Below are 24,503 nucleotides of genomic sequence, written 5' to 3' on the forward strand. Positions count from 1 at the left end.
CAGAAGTGAAGTGAATTGTTGGACACCCACTTGGTGTCTGGAGAATTGGTTGTTGGTGTTGGAAAACACCCCAGATGGTCTGTGATATCACTCCTATTTTACCAAAGACTCACAGAGGCTCATGGGTTGTGAGACGGTGAGTAGTCACACCTTGACTGGGTCTTGCACAATAAAGATGAATGAGGAGTGGACATCAGTGGAAATCAGAGACTCAGAACTCTGCCCACTGATATTGCTTTTGGGTGTGACAGCAGGAGGTGAATCTTGCTTGTCTCCCACTAGGATGGGGTGGGGAGTGAATGCCTTGTGTCTGCCCTTGGGACAGCTAAATCATGCTGGGCAGAGGCATCTTTGGGGAATGGACTTTATGAGAGAGCAAGTGCTGGGTGCTGCCCCAGACAATGCCCGCCTTCAAGAACCATCTCCAGTCCACAGCCATGGATGAGGGGTGGGTCTGAACTGCCACATTTGAACCATGTGCACCTACCCATCCCTGGCCACATCTCACTGGACCAAGCATGGTCTCTAGAATTAGAAAGTCACACAGACTGAGGGTCATAGACTCAGGGCTCCCATTTGAGTCTGTGTACGTTCAGATCAAGTCGAGAGAAACTGGAGGATGGAGACATGCAGAGAACAGCTGAGATGAAAGGCTATGTGGCCCGAGGACAGAAAAGGAGTACTTCGTGTCCTAAGATTCCATCAAATACCCCCAGTTCCTTATAACAAAACCAGCTCTTGTGGCTTTCTGTTTCTTACAACTAAGAGTTCCAAAAGCAGAGAGATAAAGAGATGGAGGAGGGAAACGGAAAGGTTTGGGGGGAAGAGGGGAGATGGTATGAGTCATGGGAAGGATGGCACAGGGAGAACTTGAACAAGAGCTGGAGAGACACAGGGGCTGGGGAGTCCAGAAGGTGGCACAGGAATGTGGTGAGAAGACACGACAGGGAGACCCATGAGGCAAGGAGGGAAGAAAGAGATGTCAGGAGAAGAAAAGAGAAAGTGGAAGAAAAGAAAGCGTGAGGCTGGGACCAAACCTAGGGAAATACGGGAGGAAGTAGGACAGAGGAGGAGGTAGCAGAGAAAGGGTGGTGCCGGGGCAGAGAAGAGGAGCACCTGGACACCTGGCCAGGTGCAGTACCTGTTGGAGGCTGCTGCTCCACACACAGTGCTGCCAGCCCCCGTCTGCACCCTTGGAGTCCAGGCAGGAGGTGCAGTTGGGCAGGAGGTGACAGGGGGTGGGGCAGGGCAGTGGGGGCGATGATTCCACCGGCATTGGGGACACATTCAACAGAGAGTGGCTGAAGCATGTCCAGTCATAGGTAGGCTGCACTGAGAGGATGCGGCGGGTCTCCCCTGGGGTGGTGGGCACAGGGATTAGAACCCAATCTAATCCAGGCCCCCAGCCCCTCCTCCCTTTCACCCAGGAGTCCAGGCCCCTAAATGCTCCTCTCAGAGACAAAGCCTTAGCACTCACCTGTCCTCTTGAACTGCCGTGTCCACATGCACTTGCCCTCCCTGGTGCACTGCTCACAGTCTGCGGCCCCGCATGCGGCCTCCGAGCAGTTCCCTGCCCAGAAGACTTCTCTCTGGTTGATCCGACAGTCATTCTCTGAGGTGCAGGACCCATTGCGTCCGATGCAGGCGCCCTCAGGGCAGTTGGTACACCACTTACAGCGGGGGGCAGATGCCTGGCAGGCAATACGGGCTTAGTGGGGTCCTCAAGGCCCCCAGCACCCCTCCTGACCCAGCTCCTCCCATCCAAGTCCAGCTGAAGAGCCAGGTGGCTCCTGAGACACTCCTCCCTCCCAGCCCCACACCACTCACCTCTCCATCTCCAGGCTGAAGGGTCCGGGGATGGCGGGCCAGGCATTCACTGCAGGTCCGGAGACGTCGACATTCCTCAGGGGAGCGAGGCATTGGGGAGCATGGGGGGTCCCCACAGCCCAGCCTGGGAAGGCATGAGGCCAGGCTCATCACACCCAGCCAGGCCCCATCCTTCCTCTTCCCACCTTCACCTCTTCCTGGTGCCTCCTGGACATCGTCCTGCAGGCCCCAACGTGTATCCCAAACTGGACTCAGCACAGGCCTTCCAAACCTGCTCCTTCCCCCACCCTACCTGGTAATGGTCCCACGTCCGCATGTCACTCGGGCCAGAGACACTGGACAATACTCCACGTTCTCCTGCCCCTCCAGCCACTGAGGCCTTCTGCCTCCTGAATTTCTCTCTGACTGTCCCCTCCTCTCCACCCCTGCTGTCCCTTGCCCAGTTCAGGTCGCTTCCTGTCACCCCAGCCTCTTCTCCAGTCTCCACCTATAACCTCCACTCACCACTCCCTCCTTCAAAACAACCCCAGGGTCTTTCTGCCCAGGCCTGCCCCTGCCCTCTCCTGCTCAAACCTTCCATGGCTCCCCATCACCCACAGTGGAGGTCCATAATCCTTTACCCAAAATCCCTGAAGGCCCAGGTGTTTCAGAACTTTCCATATTTTAGAAAAGCAGTAGGCTGTCCCACAGTTAGATAACTTTCCTAGTGGATTCTGGGGAGCACCCCATAAATCAAACCCTCTAATATTTCTGCAGTAAACACAGTGACACATTTAATGGGACAAATAAAGCCAATTAGCAGCCTCATACTGCTCAGAATGACTATGCAGCCAAATGAGTTTGTGCTAAACCCAGGACAGCACTTCCAGCTTCCTGAGATGTCTGGATTCCCGAACTACAGATGAGACGTCTGTGGATCTGGACGTAGCCCACAGCCTTGGCTGGGCACTGAAAGTTCTTTCTGAGCTGACCTCACTCACCTTTCCAGTCTCATTTTCCCCAACACAGATGCAGATGGTCTCTCAAAATATGCCAGGTGCAGCCCCACTTCTGAACTTTCGCTGGTGTAAACTCTACTGCTCTGTTAGGGCCCTTTCAGCCCAGCTCCTCTAGGAAGCATTCTTGGATGATGCCCAAGTCCACAAGCAGGGCTTCCAACTCTGGGGTCCCCCACCCCGCCCTGCCTGTGATGAACCACCCATTTTCCCATGTGAACTGATACCCCAACCAGATGGTACCCTCCTGAAGCCTCCCCCAAGCCTGACCTAGCACAGAACTCCCTTTGGAGGGCACCAGCACCATGTGCCCATGGGCTGCCAGTTGCCATGGTTACCTATGGGCTTGGTCCCCGGACAAGCAGGCCCTGTGGCACCACGTGCAGGCCCCAGACTGGTTACAAGCTTCGGGTGAGGGCAGCAGGCGGCAGGGGTCAGGGGGCAGGGTCAAAGCCAGCAGGCGGCCCAGGGCCACTCCTCCGAAGCCCCCTGAGATGTACAGGCGGCCCCCCACTGCCGCCACAGCGTGGGCCACAGACTCCTCCATCGGAGGCCCCACATAGGCTGGGCCTGGGGAAAGACAGAACATTTAGAGACAGAGAAGCAGAGTGACAGAGTGAGGGTACACAAGAAAGCAGGAGACTCAGGGAAGAGACCCACAGAAAGATGCCAGTCAGAAAGGGACACTGAACAGGGACACAGTCTAATGACAGCAGAGACAGACACAGCAAGACACAGAGAAGAGAGATGGGGCCAGACAAGACAATCAGATGCAGATGGCAAGACAAAAGAGAAGGAGAGAGACACACAAACAGGAAAAAAGGGAACAGAAAGAGTGAAATAACACTGGAGAGAAATGTTTTAGAACCAAATAGAGGTGGTGGATGCACAAGATTCTAAAAGTACTACATGCCACCTATCGTTAATTTTACAATTGTTAATTTTGCTATGTGAATTTCACCTTAATTTTTTAAAATCCTCAAAAAAAAATAAGAGTCACAGAGTAGTGGAAAAGATAGATTACGAGAAAAAAAGAATCAGAGACAGAGGTTCAGAGAGAGAGGCAAAAAGAAAAGGAGACAGGCCCAGAAACACACGCACAGTCAGTTACAACGGGAAGGGAAACAAAAAGGCAAGACAAAGCCCCTTTCTAACCTATGAACTCAGATCCTGGAAGGAAACATCCTCACATATAGTAGTCCTTGTCTCTAGAGAGTAAGGTTATGCAGGATTTTGTTTCTTCCTATTTCACAACTTATATACAATTAATGTCATTATTTTTATAATCAGATGTTTCAAACAATTTCTTAATAAACTTTTTTAACAAAAAGAAAAACGAAGGAGGGCATCTCTGTCAGTGTTTAGATAACATGGAGGGAACAGCAGCTTTGCTGGTGGGCCTGAAGGGGCCTGAGTGACTCCTAATGAGTGGAGGTCCAGGACAGGCCCCCAGGGAGAGTGACAGACTTACGGGTGAGGTCGGGCAGGAGCCAGGCGTTGCAGTTGACCTGGTAGAGCAGAACATCGCTGCTGAACTCGTCGGGGTCCGAGCGCCCCCCAAGGACCACCATGGTGTCACCTAGCAGGGCTGAGGCGTGGAAAAGTCGGGGGCGGGGCTGGTGGGAAGAGAGGCGGCAGGATGGCCTGTCAGAGCCCACAGTCCTCTGCTCACAATGCTCCCTCTAAGCCCACCCACCACCCCAAATCTCCCCACACCCCAGCCCCCACCAGCCCACCCAATCCTAACCTTCCTCAAACCTCACCACCTTCCTCTAGGAAAACTCCCTCATTCCTCAGAGCAGCCCCAGAGCCACCTCCTTTCCCCAAACTCCCAGAACCATCATGTCCTGTGCTGTTCGCCAAAAACCTGGCCTGGACTGCTTGAGATGAACCCCATGTTTCCTGTGTGACCTTGCCAGCTGGGCTTGGGGTGTGCTGGGGTGAGACTTGTGTCTCTTACTTCTGCCTCCCTTGCAGTCCAGCCCCAAGAAGGGCTTGGAAATATGTTTACGGATGGAAAACGCAATTGTCTCTAACCAGCACATCTGGGGTTTCACGTTCTCCCACCCACTGGCTCCTTTGGCCTTGAAGGCAGGAAATACAAGCAGCCTCAGTCCTACATTTTATTGATGGGAGGCCAGGAAGGGGAGGCACCTGCCAGGGCCACACCAAGAGCAGGGCAAAGCTGGAGGAGAACCCAGGCCTCCGACCTTCTGGTCTAGGATTTCTTCCTCCAAGTCACAGATGCAGAAAGGGGGGCCTTGGGGTGCCACAATTCAGTTTAGGGGACTGGAAAGGGAGTGGGAATCCAGGGTCGAGCCAGGCCCTGGGACACTGGGAAAGGGGTCCTCCCTTCTGCCGCTAAGATCCATATATCTGCACCTCTTTTCCTGACCTTTGCCCCCTGCGAAGGGGCCAGCAGGCTCCAGGTGTGGTCAGGACAGTGCAGGGAGTAGAGCTCAGGGGATGGGGCTGCCAGCTCCACATGGAAACGGAAACCCCCAAACACGTAGAGGGAGTCGGTGGCCTCGTGGTACACCGCAGAATGACCATAGAGACCTGAGGGGACGAGTGAGCACAGAGACTGGGGGAAGGGCTGATGACCAAGAATGCCCCCCACCTTCCAGTCTCCCCTTCTGGTGACCATAACACCACCCTACCAGCCCTGAGGTCAGAGACCGAGGAGCCCTTCTCAACCCCTCCCTTTCCTTCGGTTCTAAAGGACAACCTTTAGAGACTCTGGGAAAGAAGAAGAGAGGGAGACAGGGTGACCAGGATGTCCTGGGGGACAGGGATCAAAGAATGCAGAATGAGAGGTAGAGAAAGAGTACCTGAGGGGCAGTGATGTGGGACCTGGGGGGAGGGAGACGGTGACCCAGCATTACTGGGCAGGAGGTGGGCAGCTTCTCATGGAGTCTGGGAGTGGTAAAGAGAGAAACTGAACTTCTCAAGAGATGGCATCCTGAGAATCTGGGGGTAGGGGTTAGGGGGGAGACAGGAGATAACAAGGTATAGAGGGCAGTGACCACAGAGCACAGGAGTGAATAGAGCCTACACAAAGCCCTAGATGGCCAGGAGGTCAAAGGTGCTGTGCCCTCCCTGTCCCAGCCCCACCTGTGGGAGGTGTCCCACTCTGGGCTCCAGATACCCAGGTGCCAGTCGCCAGCTGGTACTCAAGCAACTGCTGATTGAAGCCATTTTCGGGGGAGTAACCGCCCACCAGGAGCAGAGACAGGCCTCGGCGGGCAGTCAGGGTGTGACCAGCAACTGCTGGCAGCTCCACGGTCTGAGGGACCTGGGGGATGGAGGGCAGTCACAGGGGTGCAGGTGCCAGAGGTCAGGGGTCATCAGGGGTAGAAGCAAGGTAGGTAGAAGCAAGACTCAGAGCTCCTCACACTCCCTGTGAACCACTAAAGAAGTAGTGAGCTTCCCGGGGCTGGTCAGACCTCAGGCCTTCTGACCAGCCCTGGTCCCAGCAGGTGTGCAGCAGACCTCCTGCTATTTCTGCCTGCTCAGTGTCACTTTGTCAGGTAGGTGCAACCTGGTGTTCCTCTGGGAAGCCCTTGCTCCTCTGTTCTCACTCTGGCTGCGTGGGGCTGACTGTATCCACTCCACAGTGGGCTGGGTCCCAGTCTGGCTGACCAGTGCATCACATCCCCTCAGCCAGGGATTGGCTCAGGAATACAATGGGACCCAGGATGGCCAATGAAATTCAATCCCAGGACTTTCATTGGAGCCCTAAGAGGAAGCTACTTCCTCTGGGGGTGAAGCTGGCAGGAGCTGGTGTGGCCTTCTTTGCTAGAGCCTGCTTGTTGGGGCTGGGGGAGGGTGGAGATGCTCACCTTCTCCTGCCGCCACTGCAGGGTTGTGAGGTTGAGGACCCAGAAGTCGCGGGTGACGCCCCCAGCTGTGAGGCCCCCCAGCAGGTACATGGCACCACGGCCAGCAGGCACGTAGGCGGCTGCGTGGAAGGAGCGGGGTGAGGGGCCTGGGCCCCCGTCCTCAGCTCCTGCCAGCATCTGTGTCCACCGCCGCTCACTCACTGAGTACCTGGGGCAGAGAAGCAAAAAAGCAGCCTCACTATACAGTCATCCCAGCATCCCCTAGGGTGACTCCCCAACGAGTACCACAACATCCCCTAGGGTGACCCTCCTATGACAGTCATCTTACCATCCCCCAGGGTAGCACCACCCAAATAAGTATCCCAGTCTCTGAGATGAGCCTCCTGTGACAAGTGTCCCAGCATCCTTTGGGGTGTCCTTCATCTATAGATGTTTTTCTGCACCCCCCTGAAGGGACTCTTACATGACAGACATCTCAGCATCCCCTGAGGTGACCTCTCATTCAGGTATCCCTTCTCCCCAAGGCAGTCCTCACCTGTACAGGTTTCCCAGGAGCCCCTGGGGCAGGCCCAGGCCCCCAAACATCCACAAGGTGGCATCAGGTCCCTCCACCATGGTGTGCCCCAGGCGGTGCAGGAAGCGGCTAGCAGTGTCCTAGGGGTGGGGGTGGAAATGTGAGGAGTGAGGCTAAGGTCACGAGAAAGTGTCAGGCTGGGAGTAGGGTCTAGGAGGTGGTCCCAGGAGTGGAGGAGGAAAGGATGATCCTGGAGATGGGCTGTGTGGCACCTCCCTGGGGAGTGGCGTCCACAACTCACGGCTGAGAGGCGGCTATCCATGAGGGTCTCCCAGACCAGCTGCCCACCATCCAGCTTTGTGGCACAGTCAGGGCCCCCGAAGCCCTCAGCACAGATGCACACGCCCAGGCTCTAGGGGACAGCAGAAGGAAGTTCGAGGGGGAGCCCTGATCACCATCCCTGTCCCACTTGGCTTGCCCTGTCCCACCTATACCTGGTTACAAGTCCCTGCCCCACTGTGGGCATTGCAGTTCTCGGGACACAGAGCCATGCGGCAGTGTGGGCCAGCCCAGCCCTGGGGACATCGGCAGAGTCCAGCACCTGCGGCCTCGTCTTGGGGCACACACTCCTGGGGGACAGGGCAGCTCCCAGGGCCACCTGACCCACAGCGGGCGGAGCCTACTGAGGCATTGAAGCCCCAGGACGAGGAGCCATTAGCCTCCCAGTGCAGCACGAGCAGCCCTGTTGGGGGAGAGAGGCCAGAGGCTGGTAGCAAGGTCACATTCCAGGACACCACTCCACCCCCAGGGTTTGAGGAAACCCAGTGTAACTGGGCAAGGAAGCAAGGTACCATGGTAATTTATAACCACTGCTGTGATTAACCATTCTCCTGCCCACCGCACACCCTTTCCCTCACCCAACCCATCAAGTTCCGTTGCTTTCAAAGCCATCTCAATCTCTCTCATAGTCACCCATTGCTTGCCACCTCCTCACCAGCTCACCTGGACACCAGCGCATCTCCCCACTGGTCCTCTTGGCTCCCTACACGCCACCCTTCACAGAAGCCCAAGTGATCGTTTATAAACCTGAATCTGAGCCCGTCACTGTCAAGCTCCAAACCCTCCACAAATCCCTACCGTCTTATACGAAACCAAGTCTCCTTAGAAAGATTAGTGCGGGCAGGGGCAGGAATTAATGACATGGTATGTAAAAAATGCTTCTATACCAAGTGTTTTTTATTTTAAAAAAGGGCCTGCAGGCCCTCTGACCCCATCCCCTCCCACTCTCCCAGCCCTCCCTTGCCAGCACTATGGGTTCCTCCCTTTCCTCGCCCACACTGCCCCCTTCAGGCCTCAAGAGCAATTTCACCTCTGCAAAGAAGCCCTCCCCAACTCCCAGACCAGGCCAGGAGCCCACTCCCTTCCATTTCCTCTGTCCCTTAGTGAAGGGGTCACTCTTCTGAGTATACTTTGTTCGCTGCTGGTTTTCACACCCCCCCGCCCCCGTGATACACACTCAGCCCATAAAGGCAGCACGGGTGTCCCTCGTTCACTGCCGCAGCCCCAGTGTCTAGCTCAGGCCTAGCTCACTGCAAGTGCTCTGTAAACACTTGCTGAGTGAAATGAAATCAAGGGCCTCGCAGTTCCAGTTGCTCACTGTGGGGTCCACGGTTGCATGTAATCACCAGCAGGCTGACGACAACTACACCCTCTCCCTCTCTCTCCCGGCCTTGGAGCCACTCTGATTTACAATATGAACAGAAACATTTCCAAGCTGGGGTCCTTCAACTGCCATGGGCAACAAATTATTTCTGGTACATCTCCAGGCTAAGCCAGGTTTCTCAACCTCTCAGCACTGTTGACACCACAGGGCCTGGTAATTCTTGGTGGTGGGGACTGCCCTCTGCACTGTAGAGTGCACAGCAGCATCTCTGGCCTCCACCCACGAGATGCCAATAGCACCCCCAATCACAACAGTGAAAATGTCTCCAGACTTAGCCAAATGCCCCAAGGGGCAAAATCACCCCTGGTTAAGAACCGCCAGGCTGGGGCTGGCCCCATGGCCGAGTGGTTAAGTTCGCACCCTCCACTTCAGTGGCCCAGGGTTTTGCCAGTTCAGATCCTGGGTATGGACATGGCACCACTCATCAAGCCATGCTGAGGCGGCATCCCACATGCCACAACTAGAAGGACCCACAACTAAAAATATGCAACTATATACTCAGGGGGCTTTAGGGAGAAAAAGGAAAAATAAAATCTTTAAAATAAAAAAGAATCACCAGACTGAGTAGATGCTCAGGGGCCCTCACACACTAGCCACATTCTGTGTGCCCCAAAGACATGTCCCACTTGGCCCTTCTCTCCAGAGAGGCAGCCCAGCCAGTGCAATCCTCTCTATTTGCCCTTCAGCTGAAGAAACTGAGGCCCAACAGTGGCAAGGATTATGTCACCCAGCAAGTCAGTGGCAGAGTCACACTGCGTCTTGAGCCCACCTCAGGCAGCAAGGTACAGGGGCAAGGGATACATAGCCCAGGACAGAGGTCCCACTTCCCCCAGCTCCATACCAGATAGGGCCTGCACAGTGAGGGGCCTGTCCCGCCGCTGGCCGCAGAAGGCGGCAATGAGGCTACGATCCGACTGGACGACACCAGTGTCCAGGAAGCGCGGGAATCCATCAAAAGCCAGGACATAGCTCAGCTGGAGGGGTGCAGAGTTGAGGATCAGAGGGATGCTGGGGGTCAGGGAGGAGGAGGAGCTCAAGAGGAGAAGGCAATCTGAGACTGGGAAACAGGCTGTTTGAACCTCCCGGGCATAGTGTCAAACTGTGGCATGGAACCACCATTCCCCCTCCTCTGTTCATAGCAGACATGGCTAAACAATCAGGCACTCTCGCCGGGAGCTTCTTTCTCAATACACAGCTCCCGGCGGCCACTGCCAATAGATCAGTTGGCACACAAGGTACAAATATTACCATACCTGGACTAGAGAATGGAGAATTGGAGTCCAGGGAATAGGAAGTGATCTGGGAAATGGGAGGGTCTATGGACTTAGGGACAAAGGGCTGGGGGTCTGAGGAACAGAGCTTGGGGTCTGAAGGATAAAGAAACAGAGACGTGGGGGTTAGGGTTTGTCTGGGGATTCACACTGAGTGGAGGAGGCATGGGCCTGAACCCTGGTGCCCTTGGTGCTCACCGTGCAGGGGGTGCTGCTGTCAGGCGAGAAGGTGAGGGTGAGTGGGGGACAGAGGGTCCCCGGGGCACAGGGCTGGAGCACCTCGGTGGCTGAGACAACCCACACACAATAGGATAGACCTGTCCCCGTTCTCGCTGCCCCACCACCTGGAGGCAGCAGCCCCCCAACACGGCGTGAGCCCAGTGCCACCGAGGACACGTTGGTGAGGAGGGCGCGACCTCCACACTCCCGGAAGCAGGAGCCACCGGCCCTAGAGAGATGGAGGTGAGCCAGCGTCAGACCAGTCCTGTCCCATCCTGCCACGTTCCTAACCCCACCCCCACCCTGCCCCACCTGGCTAGCCCCTGGCTCACCGGGGGTCCCCGTAGTATCCAGGGGAGCAGAGCTGGCAGTGGGCACCCTCAGTGTGGTCCTGGCAGAAGCAGAGCCCGCTGAGGTTGTCACAGTGGCCTCGGCGTGGGTCCCCATGCCCGTTGCACTGACAGGGCCGGCAGCCACCAGAGCCTGTGGCGTTGCCGAAGCTGCCGGGCCGGCACCGTTCACAGTGCTCCCCCCACGTCCAGTCTGTGGAGGCGCCAGCAGCAGGACACAGAGTCAGGGGAAAGGGCGGGAAGGAGCCCGACCAACTGGCCCAACTGATCCCTGACACCACCTGGCTGCTTCAAAGGAGGCGAACCAGGGCCCAGGTTGGGGAAAATAAGCAAATCTCAACAGGGGGACTGAGGCCGCCGAAGAGACGAGTGGCACTTAAACTTGTTTGGGGTCAGGAGCAGGCAATGGGGCAGGGGACCCGAGCTGGGTGAGGGGACACAGAAGCCCGTGCAGAGAAGAGGAAACTGGAACCCCGAGAAGGAGGCTCCCTTGAGGCCAGTCCCAGGGAGTTCAGGAGGAGGGCTGCTCACCCTGGCACTCATCGCAGAAGCCGGGCCCCCGCTTGCGGCAGTGGCTGTGGAAGTTGCAGCCACAGTCCCGGGAGCAGCGGGGGGCAGGAGGTCCGGGGGCAGGCGTGGGAGGGGGCAGGTCCGATGTCCAGCCCAGATCACACACACAGGTGAAGTCGGGGGGGCCACTGCACACACCATGACCACAGTCTTCCAGGCACCTGAGGGACCATGGCAGGAGTGGGGGAAGGGCTGCACCAGCCCAGAGCCCTCAAGGCATCCCTGTCACCCCACTCCACCCCATCATCTCCATGGCAACATCATCAAAAGCTACTGCCTGTTTCCAGTCCTAGACTCCGTGGGTGGCCCTGTCTCCAAGGTAATTCCAACACACATGATAATCACTGTCTCTATAGCAACCACGTATCACCACTGGTGATCTGTTCTCTGTGAAAACCCCTTTCAACTTGGTCCTCCTCCATTTCCATGGCAACGCTGAAGACTATGGCCTGCAGTCCATGAGTGACTCGTCTCCACAGTAACTAGTGTTACGTTGGGGACCCTGTCACTCTAAGGGCCTAGTCTGCCAGGTAAAAACCCCAGCCTCAGTGGGGATGCTGGTTCCACAAGAGGCACCCCAGCAGGGTGATCACCCTCCCTGCACCTCCACGCATCCTGGCCCTGGGGCACATCACCACGGAGACCACACCCACTCACGTGCGGCTGCAGTGTGTGACTCCATCGCCCTGGTAGCCCCGCTGGCAGTGACACTCGTAGCTGAGGGGCGTGTTCAGGCAGGTCGCCCGCAGGTGGCACCGCGCCAGGCCCAGGCGACACTCATCCACATCTGGACAGCGGGCATATGCCCAGCGGGCAGGGAGGGCCACGGACAGCCCCAGGCCCTCCCCTACCCACAGGGAGCAGTTACCCCCACCCAGGGGCCCAGAGAAGTCCCCCTGGAGGCACCTTGGGGTGGGAGATTGAAGGGGGGATGGGTGAGATGATAAAGAAACAAGAGACAGAGGCAGGGAAACAGTGACAGGAAGAGGGGAGGCCAATCAGAGAGAAACAGAGATATGAATATGCACAGAGACAGAAGGAGAAATGGAAGAGAGACAGAGAAAAACCCAGAGAAGTTAGATAAAAAAGATTTTACAAGACAGAAGAGACAGAGACAAGGAAACAGTGACAAAGAGAGAAAAGGAGAAACAGATACAGAAAAACAAGAAAAAAGAAAACAGCAGGGAAGATGAGAGAAGACAAGTCACAGAGAAAGGGAAAGAGCAGAAAGGGAGAAGAGAAAGAAATGGAGAGAAAAGAGGAAGGGGGCGAAAAAGAGACGATGGTAAGGAAAAGGGGTAGAGAAACAGAGCAGCTGTTAGGATCAGGGTGGACGGGCGGAGGGCCAAATACCCCACCAGCCCTGCCACCCAACCAGCCTCACCGGCCCAGCGTGGGGTTGTCCTCGTTGCCACACCAGCCACACTCATGGCTCTGCAGACATTCGTGGCAGGTCAGGAAGCGGTCACAACTCCTGCACCGTGGCTCTGAGTGCACACTGCAGGACGGCAGGTGTGGAGGTGTCACAGCCCTCTATGGTCTCCACCTTCCCCTCCGAGAGCCGTTCCCCCTCGCCACCCAGACAGGACCATACCTATCGTCCCAGCCACGGCAGCCCCCATGTGGGTACCGGGCCAGGTAGGCAGCAAACAGGAAGCAGGTGTGGGTGGACTGGCACCAGGCGCACTGGCTCGAGTTGGCCAGGCAGTCGTCACAGGTCAGGCGCCTGGGGGTGGGCAGTGGGGACAGGGTCATGCCACAGCGCGGCCCACACCCCACTTCACACACCCCCGCTCCCTGGACCAGGTGGAGCTCACTGGCTGCAGAGTGGGGGACACTCCTCCGGGCTCTTCAGGGCACCCAGCCCCCGGCCCCGCCGGCTGCACGCCGCGTCCCCTTTGCGGCTGGTGCTCTGATGCCACTCGCAGAAGGGGTCCTGGCGGGTTGGAGGAGGAGTAAGAGCCCACCTCAGCCCTGTCCCTTGGGCTTCCAGCCCCAGTCCCATCACCGGCTCAACAAGCAGCTACCTCCCTCACTTGCCCGGGCCTCAAAGACCACCCCTCCAAGCCCACCTCCCTCCCCAGCTGCCTGCCTCTCACGACATCCATGGGTTCTGTAGCTCAGCACCCACTCTCATTTTGGGCAGTCGCATGCCTTCTGTGTGGTCCAGGTGGGGCTGAGTAAGTCCCTGGGATCCAGAGGTGGCCAGGGGCCACATTCCCTCCCCAAAGCCTCACTGATTGATCCAGGAGTCGGCACAAGACCCAACCAGAGCCAATGAAATGCACTTCTGGCACTTCTGGTGAACTGGGGGTAAGAGTGGAGTAGGGGAAGAAAGGTGCTCTCTTTCTACTTGGGACTCAGGTGGCTGAGTCGGGGGATAAACGGATGGAGCCCTTGTGGTTCCCTTGCCACTCCAAGGAATGAACCTCCAGGGAAAGAGAGGATGCAGAATGGAGGTAGGTGGATGCCTGACCAGGTGGTTTGAACGGCTGGGGACAGCAGGCCTAAAGACCTATTCTTGGATTCTGGTGCCAGAGCGGATAAATGCCCCTCTGGTGAAGAGGTGCTGAGCTGGGTTTTCTGGCCCCTGCAATGGGGAGAGTCCTGACTGCCAGGCGCCCACTCTCCAGCCCCCTCTTCTGCTCTCCACTGAGCTCTCACCTGCAGATCAAGGACAATGGCCTCAGCCATCTCCCACCACCACTGCCACCCAGGGGGCTCCTCAGCTACCCATGCCAGCCCTGAGGGGCCCTCCCCTTCCCCAGTCGCCTGCTTTGGCTGCTTCCATCTTAAGACCTCCCCTCTGTGGTCCAGCAGGCACCTGGGTGCAGGCATGGCAGTCGCGATGCTCCTCACACAGTGGGCAGAGGGCAGGCACCAGCACCAGCAGGGACCCACCAGCTCCATCGGCCCCGCAGTGGGCCCCACTCTGGCGCAGGTGGCAGGTGGCACTGGTCAGGCACCAGCCACAGCCCTGGTCTGCCAAGCAGCCGAGGCAGGAGGAGTAGGAGGCACAGGCTGACGAGCGGTAGGGCTCCAGGAAGAAGAAGGAGATCTCCTGGGGGAGGGGTCACATGAGGGTCAGGGGTCCATGCTCTAAGTCAAGAGCCGGAAGTCAAGGTTTGGGATAGGGGTCAGAGTTTGGAGCTAAAGATTTAAGTGTTTACAAACAAGGCTGAGAGCTCAGGTGCATAGAAAGTCAGCATTTAGGACATCAGCAGACAAAAGAAGATCAGGATTTGGGAGAATCTAGAGATTAGAGGTCAAAGTGTGGAGGGGAGAAGTCAAGGTCAACGGAGTCAGGGCAGGAGGAGTAAGAGATGTGGCCAGGGGTCAGAATATGAGATCAGGTCAGAGTCTAGGGGTCAGAAGTTGGGGTCTGGAGGGTTCAAGGTAAAGCCAAAAGTTCAAGAGTCAAGGGGTAAGAGGTCAAGGTCAAGGCAGTGAGAGTTTGTGGCCTGGGGTTAAGAAAGCCCAGGGGATCTGAGGCCTAGGGGTAGGGTCAGAGGCCAGGGCCTGGGTACTCACACTGCCGCCTGGCACACCAGTCCGGTCCCACAGCAGGGTGAGCTCGCTGTGCCCAGGGCCCGCCGAGCCATTGAGCTGGCCCCGGATCTCTACCGCATACTTGTGGCCCCGGCCAGGCAGTGGGAAGAGACGAGCAGACCCCGGGCGCTGCAGCCGCCTCGTCTCCTTCTCCTGCTGAGCCACCCAGCGCCCCACCTCCTCCTGGGGCAGGGGTGAGGACAGACAGGGGCCTCAGAACTTTCCACGCCCTCCTCCAATCCCTGAAACCTCCAAGAGCCCCAAACCCACCCAGGACCTACCTGCTCTTGGGCAGAGGAGGAGGACCTCAGGGTTCCTTAGACCCCAAGAACCTCCCAGCACCTCCAAACCTGAAAGTGGCCCACCTCCTCCTCAGGGGAGTTTAACTTGATCACTCAGACCTTCCCCACCTTCAAAATTCCCCCCAATTCTCTTCACAACTGAAAACAGCAGGGCCCTCCCTCCACATCCCAGACCTCTAATTTCTCCTCAGTCCTGCCCTGCATGACACATCCCAGCCCCATATTTCCCATAAACAGCCCCTGAATGTCTCAGGCAGCCTCACCATGTTCTCCGTGTCAGGGCCACGGGCCATCCGAGCCAAGACATGTAGGCGCTGGGCCCGGGCCCACACAGCCACGTCCTCGGCCCCAGGCCCACCTGGCCCTCCCGGCAGCAGTGGGTGGATGAAGCCACGGTAGACCAGGGACACATCGGTCTCTGGGCTGGGTGTCAGGGTGATGGTCGTACTGCGGACAATCAAGACCTGTGCCAGCCAGGGAGGGGGGTATGTGTGAGTGCCTTTCTGCATGGCACTCCCCTACAGTCCCCACACCTCAAAGGCCACATCAGAGCCAGAAAGGCACAGCAACCCAACCTCCTTCCCTATTTTACCAAAAGAGAGACTGAGCCCAGGGGCAGGGGGTAGGCAGCTCGGCCAGGGTCACTCTGGGAGAAGAGTCAGGACTCCAATTCAGACAACAGACAACAGGGTCCCAGCCTCTGCTCATCTTGACCTCCCATTAAACTCCAGGACCAGACCTTTCAGGAGCCTCTTCCACAACACCATGCCTTTCCACCTAAGCCCTTAAGAGTACAGATCCAGCATTCAAAGCACCAGGCATACTACATGGTTTATTGCTAGTATGTGTTTTTGTAACTGCAAAAGAATGGAACAACTCAAGTGTTCAGCCTAGGAGACTGTTTAAATAAACGACAGCACTGCGGCATTAGAATATAAATGGAATATTATGCAGCTGTTAAAAAATAAATTAGGGTGTTTCCTAAGTCCTGTTATGGGAAGCTTGTGAGGATGTGTTAAGAAAAGAAGGAAGTAGCAGTACAGTGTACACAGTATTCCACTTTTTGTGCAAGAAAGAAAAATAACTGTCACATTTACTGGTATTTGAATAAGTAGAGTCTAGAAGGATAAAAAAGAAACCCAAATGGATCTTCTGAGGAGAGTTAGGGTGGTTCCGAGTTGGGGGGATGCTGGGGACAGCTTCCCACACTGAGGGGGTACGGAGTGAGGTAGACAGCAGAGACTTTTTTGTGTGTGAGGAAAAAAATTTTCTTTTTTCATTTTTTTCTAAATTTATTTATTTATTTTATTGTGGTAACTCAACTTTTTATATCATTGTGATTTTTGAACCATGTGACTATATTACCTATTTTAAAAATCAAAATCAAAATTGGTTCTTCAAGAAGTTAAACATAGAATTATCACATGACCCAGCAATTCTGCTCCTAGATACATACCCAAAAGAGTTGAAAATAGGTGCACAAACAAAAACCTGCACATGAATGTTCACAGCAGCACTACTCACAATAAGCAAAAGGTGTAAACAGCCCAAATGTCAATCAGCTGACGGATGGATGTGGCCCAGCCACACATGGGATATTATTCAGCCATAAAGAGGAATGAGTTCTGACACATGCTACGTGGATGAGCCTTGAAAACATTATGCCGAAACAAGCCACACACAAAAGGCCACATATTATATGATTCCATTTATATGACCTATCCAGAGTTGGCAAATCCAGGGACAGAATACAGGTTAGTGGTGATCAGGGGCCGGGGGAGAGGAGAATGGAGAGTGGTGACTTAATGGATCCTGGATGTCCTTTTGAGGTGATGAGAAGGTTCTGGAACAAGATAGTGGTGATAGGTGCACAATATTGTGAACGTGCTAAATGTCACTAATAGTAAATTTTATGTTGCGTGCATTTTACCACAATTAAAAAAATGTTTTTAAGTCAATAAGGAAAATCAGACCCTTGAATGTAAAGACTTACGGGGTAAACACAAGAGTGATGAAGATGCATGTGAAAAATGAAAACCCTACGACTCTTCAGGCTCTTCAACAAACACTCCACGCTGGATCCCATACCCCAGCTCCCTACCTTGTCAGGCTGGGAGGCGTTGGGTGGCTGCTGGAAGGTGAGCAGGTGCAGGCCAGGCAGGAAACTCTGGGTGATGCAGGCCTCCAGGGATGTGACAAAGACAGGCGCAGGCCCCCACCAGCCCACAGTGCCTGAGATCTGCTCCCCTCGGCAGCGGGCCTGCTCTGTGAGGACAGAGCGTGGGGGTGGGGTCAGGATGAGGGGTGGCACCACCCCTCCCACAGTGCCACTCGACACTCACCAGGCCGAGGAAGGCAGCTCTCGTTGTGCACACACCAGCCCAGGGCGCCAGGCCCCCGGGGAGGAGCCGCAGGGCTGCTGAAGGCCAGGCAGGCCTGGCAGTCGCCCAGGAGGCGGCCCAGGCCCAGGCAGCTGGCAGCTGGACACTGAAGGGAGGGGAGGAGACAGCGGTCAATGCCCACGAGGGCTTAAGAAACCTGGGAAGGGCTGTGGATTCACGAGTCTTGGGGAGGAAGAGGTCAGGAAATTGGAGGGACTTGAAGGCTGGGTTGGAATGAGGAGGATCAAGAGGACAGGGGCTGCGGGACCTGCAGACAGGGTCCTAAGTTCAAAAGGATTGGGGAGGGGTCAAATGTTCAGGGGTCCAGAGTCAGAAATGCTGATCTGAGGTGTGAAAAACAGTCTCCCAACTGGGGGAATGTCCTGTACTCGGTATAGGCAGAAGGAGACACTGAGGGCTGGGTCTCTGTGTTAGGGGACAGTGTTAGACAGTCACTCACAGCCCCCGAGGGGGTCCCAGGAGGTGGAGCAGCTTGGCAGGCCCCCTGACACCAACTGCATTCAGGGTCTCGGGAGCAGACACTGTGGTCCGTGTACATGGAGCAATAGTCCAAGTGGTACTGTAGGGAGATGGGGGTGGAGCAGGGGCTCCTCAGACCTGGGGCCTGCTCAGCTGGCCCCACTCACTGTGATCATTCTGGGGAACCCCGACTGCTCTGCACCTGAAGACCCACATCCACTCCTCCCCCAGCCCCAGGGACCTCCATTCCTCCTCCCCTGAACCAGGGAACCAACCTCCCTCCTCTCATGGCCTTAAGGACACCCACTCCTTCTCTAAGGAACCCCCCCACTAACTTTTTCCCTTATCCGTGTAAACCAAGCTACCTTCTACCCAGCCACCCTCTCCCTGTCACCCCAGTGCTCACATCCGGGGCAGGTGCCTGGAACACAAAGGGGGGCACCTTGTAGGCCATCAAGTCCCCGCGAGGACGGCCACTGTACCCCCCAGCCACCAACAGGACGCTGCCACCAAGCACAGCTGCCACATGTGAGTACCGACCACTGGGAGGCGCTGCTCGGCCTAGGAGAATACAGACCCCCAAGGACATGAGACCCCCCAATCCCCGCCCTCCCCCTCATGGCTCCCCTGCTTAGAGAACTACCCCTGACTCTCCTATGTCTCAGCCCAGCCTCCCAGTTCCTGCTTCAACTTCACCTGCCCAAAGAAACCCTCCCAGCCTGCCTGGCCCTGCACTAGCTCTGGTTCTCTCATCTCTCTGCCCAAATCATCTTTCAGACACAGCATGATCTTTCGAGTCAGAAAGACTTGGGTTCAGATCCTGGGTCTACCACTTACTTGGGTTCAAATCGTAGATCAACTACTGACCAGCTGTGAGTCCTTGGGCAAGAGACTCAACTTCTCTGAGTCTTGGTTTCCTCTTCTCTAAACGGAACCATCAGCCCACCCTCGGGGAGCTGAGGCAGGCTGCCTGACTCTCATCTGTTTTCGTCTGCCTGGCACCAGCCTCCCTTCTGGTGACAGCCTAATTTTCCTCTGGAAAACCACCCTCTCCCACTTGCAGTCCACAAGGCTCAAGTCGAGCCATCCCTGCCTCTGGCAGCAGTGGGGCTTTAACCCAGGCTCATCAGCATCAGTGACTAGCTCAGGGATAGTACTCAATTCCTACAATTCTTGGGGAAAAGGCACTCTCTTCCCTCTGGGCATTTTAAAAAGTTAGGATATAATCCCAGAGCTGCTAGTGACCAGCAACACAAGGCCTGCTGGACACTGAAGTAAACTCAGCCAAAAACTGGAGACAGAAATGGCTGATGCCATCATGTGAGCACCTGGATCCAGTCCAGCCCGAAGCCAGGAGTTTTCACTCAAGTGAGCCAAGAAATTCTTCTTTTTGCCTAAGCTGGTTGGGTTGGATTTCTGTCACTTACAACCAAGAGACTTGATGGGGAAGTGGTCAGTGATGGGTGACTCCCTCATCGTCTTATTGGCCTGTATGCTCTGTGAGCACATGGGACTTGGCCCAGGGAATCTCAGACTGCAAAGGAGGAAGAGGCCTCCAGAAACCTCACCCTCTGGCCTGCCCAGAGAAGGGGCCTGAAGGAGGGACAGGGACAGGCAGAAAAGCCCTGGACTGGAGGCCTCAAATGTAGGTCAAGGTTTTATTCCTGATGGTCAAACAGGGTTCCTTGGGGACCCTTCCTCTTGACCATCTCTTAAGTGTTAATATCTCTTCCTTATGCCTGTCCTCAGTCCTCGATTTTCTGTTCAGTGGAACAAGGAGGATAGATGGGCCTCCTGAAATGGCATGCCCAGTTTGTACACACACATATCCTTCTGAGGAGAAGGCCTGTGGTAGTCTTCTGATTCTCAAAGCAGTCTCTGAACCAATGAGTATGAAAGGTTTCCCCACACCCCCTTCCACATGAGCCTGCTGGCCCTGCAGCAGTACTGTCACTGCTATCAGAAAGACAATCAATCTAGCCCCTTACTAAGCTGTCTTCATTCTTTATATGTCATCTCAACTTACTCTAACAACAGCCCAGTGGCTTAAGTGTTATTATAATCCCGATTTTACAGATGAGGAAGTTGAGACACAGAGAGAGGATATGATGGTTTTCGTACAGATGGTTGTTTGGGGCCAGCCTTCCTGGTTCTGCCACTTGCCCACTGTGTGACCTTGAAAAAGTCACTTCTTCATGGACAGTTCTCATAGAAACTGGCAAAACCTGGATTGGAACCTAGATATGATACTGCTGTACCTGCCTCCCATCTCATGGCAACAATGCTCTAGTCCTGCCTCCAGCCCAGGTTTGCCTCCTGAGGCCAGGAGCCAATAGGATGTCTAATTCATCGTGAAGGACTGAGGTGGCTCCTACCCAGAGCCTAGATTCACTGTGGGGGACGTGTGACCCACAGGAGCCCCTCAGGGAAAGAGAGGGGCCACTCACCCTCAGGGGTTCCTGGGGGGGCAAGCTCAGCCCCTGACACCCATTGATGACAGCCCAGGTGGTAGAAGAAGATGCCGTCTTCATAGCACTTTTCCTCCTGGTAATGGGTGTGCACGTTGCCCCCTGGGAAAGGAGGAAAGGGGCACAGCTGGCAAGCCTAGGGGAGGTGGGGACACTCATGCAGGGAGCCTCAGCTCAGGGCTGGCTTGGGCCCCTGGCAAGCAAGCCGGATCAGAGAACCTCCTCACCATAGACCACCATGTAGTTGCCCAGAACACTGGCCGTGTGGAAGGCTCGCTCTCGTGGGCCCTGAAGCCCATCCCTGCCCTTCAGGGTCGTCCACACGCGTCGATCCACATGGAAGAGCTCAGTGGAGTTCACCCGCACAGAGAACCTATGGGAGAGGGGCAGAGGAGGGGCTCAGGGAAGGAGGGGCCTCTCTCCCTCCTCTGGGCTCTTAGGAGTTGGGTGACCACCCAGGGTTGAGACTGCCTGTGATTCGGTTTATGTCCCCTCAGAACTAGAAGCTCCCCGTGGGCAGGACCCAGGTTTGACTCATCTCTGGCTTCCCTGCAAAATCTAACCAGAGCTGGACACCAAGCAGGGGTTGGTTGAATGGACGGATGGGTGGGAGTGTGTGGGGAGACAAGAGACTAAGAGATTGAATGAAAGATTAGAGAATGAGTAAGTAGGTAAATGAATGAGTGAATAAATGAGTGAGTGAATGAATGATTGACTGAATGACTGCAGGAGTTGGTTAGTGAGCAAAGACCACTAAAGACTAAAGGCACAGGGTGTTGGGCCAGATCTGGCCCTACAGGGCAGGTCACTCACCGGGCAGTGGAGGGTCGGTGTCCACCATGAACCAGCAGGGTGCGAGAGGGGGCATGGAACACCATGGAGTGGCCGGTGGCAGCAGGAGGCCGCCCACCTGCCGGAATCACCTGCTCCCAGTAGCCCCGACTGGTGCTGTCAAGACGGAAACGGAAGAGGCCAGAGGAGAAGAGGTCGTGCTGGGTGCGGCCACCAGACACATAGAGCCAGATGTCGTCCACTAGGGCAGCCGCATGACCTGCCAGGCCTGGAGGCCCCAAGGAGCTAGAAACAGGTGGTGCCAGGAGCTCCCAGTGGCCCCCACCTTGGGGGCTAAAAGCCCACACATCGCTGGTGAGAGAGCCATCAGCCAGTTCACCGCCCATCAGCACCAGGGAGCCGGCCCAGGCCACAGCCACATGGGAGTGACGGGCAGCCTGTGAGGAAGAGACCAGGAGACAGAGATGGAGAGCGAAACAGATGATGACATATAGAAAGAGAATGAGAGAGAAAGCCAGACATATACAGAGAGAGGCAGAGATGGAGAAAGGTGGAAAGACAGAGATACGGAGAGAAAGAGAGAAGATGAGACAGAAATACACAAAGAGAGAAAAGAAGAGAGAGAGACCCAGAAAGACAGACACATTCAAATAAAAAAGGTGAGACAGAAAAACACAGCAAGAGAGGGAGGAGGCAGGGAGACAAGAAAAGAAGGAGAAATGACAGAGAAAAGCAGAGAGAGATACAACCCAGAGAGAAGGAGACACAGAGACCGAGAGAGAGAGCAGAAGACCAAGAGTCAGACAAAAACAGAGACAGAGCAAGAGAGAGACAGGAGACACACAGAAAGATAAGATGCAGAAAAGGAGCTAAGGAAAGAAAAAAGAAAATCAGAGACAGAAAAGCAGAAGCGGGAGGAGTAGGTATTCCTGGAGCAAGCTGCAGGGGTAAGGGGAGTATGGGGCGGGGGGTGGGGTTGCTGCAGGGGGCCCTGGCTGGGTCTGACAGAGTGGACAGGAGCCTCCAGCCAGGGAAGAGGTGGGGTCCATACCGGGGCAGGACTCAGGTCCCAGCGTTCCCAGGTGTTGGCAGAGAAGTTGTACAGGACGAGGTCACCCAGGGCTCTGTTCAGGTCCTGGCCTGTGGAGGGGTGGAATGTCTCAAGCCCTGGCCACAGGCTGCCAGGCTTCCAGACCCCAGACGCATACCCATCTGCTCACCTCCAAAAACAGCCAGCAGCCCCGGTGGGGACAGGAAGGCACCAGCCGCCCCAATTCGGGCAGAAAAGGCAGGGTCCCCAGCACTCACGTTGTGCCACCAGCCAGCCCCCTGGTTCTCCCACAGGTGCAGGTCACAGGCGCGTCCCAGGAAGCCAGGCTCACAGAGGCATGGTCCCAGGGGCTGGGGCAAGGGGACACAAAGGCAGAGATAGAGAGAGAGAGGAAAAGACAGAGAGACAGGGGGAGGAGAGACATGGCCAGAGTGAGACACACAGGGAGAAAGACAGAAGGCGAGAGACAGATAGGAAAGGAGAGAATGGAAAAAGAGATAGAGAGGCAAAGGGAGAGAGAGAGGGAGACAGACCAACAGACAGAGGAAGAAAGAGAAACAGAGACACAACCAGAGGAAGAGAGGTGGAGAAAAGCAGACACACCAACAGAAAAAGGGAAAGAGAAAAAGAGAAAGACCCAGAGAGAAAAATGAGGACAGACAGAAGACGACCGGTTGGAAAAGAAAGACAGTCAGTGAGGTCAATGTCTGCTAGGGCTGGAAGAGCTCAGATCTGGGAGGTCAAGGCAGGGAGGGCTCCAGGCATGATCCAGACCCCAAGCTGGATGTGCACGGCTTAGACCCAAGGTCAGTGGTCGAAAGTCAGAAGTCATGGCCGAGGGCCCATAGGTCAGACAGAGTGACTGGGTGGGAGGACAGAGTTGGGCCTGGCAAGAGGAAGAAGGCTGGGTTCACAGGTGAGAGATGGGTTATCGATGAGGACAGGAGTGGGCTCAGGAGGAGGGGCCCCAGCTGAAGGTGGAGTGGGTTGGAGTAACAGATGGGGGTAGGATCCGGAAGGAGAGGGGAGTATTGTGGGTGACAGTAGGGTCCCTGATGGTGGGGGCGTCATGGGAGAGAGTGGGGTGGCAGGGGGAGTCTCAGGCCAGGGCAGTCAGATCTACAAAACAGCAGCGGTGGGTGTGGTCACAGATCAGGGCCCCAGGGAGACACAGTTGGGGACAGGCTCACCGAGGCACAGGTGCCATGGCTGCCACAGTAGGCTGGACACTCCTGCAGGCCACAGTCAGGGCCCCCCCAGCCTGGCTCACAGGCACACACCCCCGGGGGCCGGCACTGTCCATGGCTGCGGCAGCCACCTGGGCACAGGGAGAAGCGGAACGAAGCGTTGAAGCCCAGCAGGTTGTAGTTGGCATCGCTGAAGAGGTGCAGCAGCATCTGCAGGCACAAAGCGAGCAGGGCTCCAGGGACTGGACTGGGAGGGCGGTCCATGCCTGCCCCACTCCACCCTGGGGGACCCCACCTCCTTTCCTTGTCCCTGTGTCCTTCAGTCTGATGACAATTCCCTCTCGCTGTCCTCTGTCCCCCACACTCCACCTAGATCCTGCAGCCACAGCCTCATAGCCAGTCCCCACCAACCTTGCCAGAGGAAGCCTCAATGGGCGGAGGCCGGGTGCTCCCACTCAGACTGGCAAGCAGGTGCCCACGGGGGGAGTCACCGTCATACACGAACAGGTAGTCGTATGTGCATTCCGTGTCCAGAAAAAGGAAGTCCAGCAGGATCCGGTGCTGGGGGCTTGGGGCTGGGCGGTGAGAACAGAGCAGCCAGGCTCAAATGTGAACCCTCTCCCCACTCCTCCATGCAGCCTACCCACAAACATCAGGCCCTGTTCCGGGTGATGGGGGTCCAAAGATGAGTCAGACCTTGGCTCTGCCTTCGAGGGGCTCCTGGTCTCCTAGCCCAGGGAGATAAGAGCTGTGACAGCAAGAGGGATGGGACATCTGAGAAGGAATTACAGTATCAGCCCTGGAAAGGATCCCTGGGATCAGGCTGAACACCTCCCACTATGCAGGCGGGAAAATTGAAGTGCAGAGAGAGGAACCCCATCCCAGTGGCCACACAGAGCCTGTTCCCATTCATGCCTGAGCCTCAGACATGCTCAGGCCTGAGGGTCAGGGTCCAGATCCTAGCAGAGAGGCACACTCCCAG

At 56.0% G+C, this 24,503-nt stretch overlaps 1 protein-coding gene across 3 annotated transcripts in view; it reads right to left on the reverse strand.

Moving 5' to 3' along the window:
* Nucleotides 1–24,503, reverse strand: part of MEGF8 (multiple EGF like domains 8) — a 40,212-nt gene that overhangs the window by 10,504 nt on the left and 5,205 nt on the right. For all 3 annotated transcript variants that reach the window (XM_044760295.2, XM_044760292.2, XM_044760291.2), the window contains exons 2-34: nucleotides 23,933–24,096; nucleotides 23,525–23,731; nucleotides 22,504–22,684; nucleotides 22,335–22,423; nucleotides 21,305–21,720; nucleotides 20,719–20,864; nucleotides 20,471–20,593; nucleotides 18,430–18,584; nucleotides 18,004–18,123; nucleotides 17,505–17,649; nucleotides 17,264–17,427; nucleotides 15,426–15,626; nucleotides 14,843–15,043; nucleotides 14,136–14,372; nucleotides 13,129–13,247; nucleotides 12,906–13,037; nucleotides 12,696–12,809; nucleotides 11,969–12,217; nucleotides 11,273–11,472; nucleotides 10,724–10,934; nucleotides 10,371–10,620; nucleotides 9,743–9,875; nucleotides 7,673–7,920; nucleotides 7,480–7,590; nucleotides 7,200–7,318; nucleotides 6,665–6,872; nucleotides 5,937–6,117; nucleotides 5,218–5,381; nucleotides 4,294–4,438; nucleotides 3,161–3,392; nucleotides 1,828–1,951; nucleotides 1,478–1,691; nucleotides 1,142–1,356 (exon numbers count right to left, since the gene is read on the reverse strand). In XM_044760295.2, coding sequence (XP_044616230.2) covers nucleotides 1,142–1,356; nucleotides 1,478–1,691; nucleotides 1,828–1,951; nucleotides 3,161–3,392; nucleotides 4,294–4,438; nucleotides 5,218–5,381; nucleotides 5,937–6,117; nucleotides 6,665–6,872; nucleotides 7,200–7,318; nucleotides 7,480–7,590; nucleotides 7,673–7,920; nucleotides 9,743–9,875; nucleotides 10,371–10,620; nucleotides 10,724–10,934; nucleotides 11,273–11,472; nucleotides 11,969–12,217; nucleotides 12,696–12,809; nucleotides 12,906–13,037; nucleotides 13,129–13,247; nucleotides 14,136–14,372; nucleotides 14,843–15,043; nucleotides 15,426–15,626; nucleotides 17,264–17,427; nucleotides 17,505–17,649; nucleotides 18,004–18,123; nucleotides 18,430–18,584; nucleotides 20,471–20,593; nucleotides 20,719–20,864; nucleotides 21,305–21,720; nucleotides 22,335–22,423; nucleotides 22,504–22,684; nucleotides 23,525–23,731; nucleotides 23,933–24,096 — 5,918 coding nt within the window. The remainder of the gene's footprint in view (nucleotides 1–1,141; nucleotides 1,357–1,477; nucleotides 1,692–1,827; nucleotides 1,952–3,160; nucleotides 3,393–4,293; nucleotides 4,439–5,217; nucleotides 5,382–5,936; nucleotides 6,118–6,664; nucleotides 6,873–7,199; nucleotides 7,319–7,479; nucleotides 7,591–7,672; nucleotides 7,921–9,742; nucleotides 9,876–10,370; nucleotides 10,621–10,723; nucleotides 10,935–11,272; nucleotides 11,473–11,968; nucleotides 12,218–12,695; nucleotides 12,810–12,905; nucleotides 13,038–13,128; nucleotides 13,248–14,135; nucleotides 14,373–14,842; nucleotides 15,044–15,425; nucleotides 15,627–17,263; nucleotides 17,428–17,504; nucleotides 17,650–18,003; nucleotides 18,124–18,429; nucleotides 18,585–20,470; nucleotides 20,594–20,718; nucleotides 20,865–21,304; nucleotides 21,721–22,334; nucleotides 22,424–22,503; nucleotides 22,685–23,524; nucleotides 23,732–23,932; nucleotides 24,097–24,503) is intronic.

Source organism: Equus asinus, chromosome 26 (genome assembly GCF_041296235.1).
Source record: "Equus asinus isolate D_3611 breed Donkey chromosome 26, EquAss-T2T_v2, whole genome shotgun sequence".
Classification (NCBI taxonomy): Eukaryota; Metazoa; Chordata; class Mammalia; order Perissodactyla; family Equidae; genus Equus; species Equus asinus.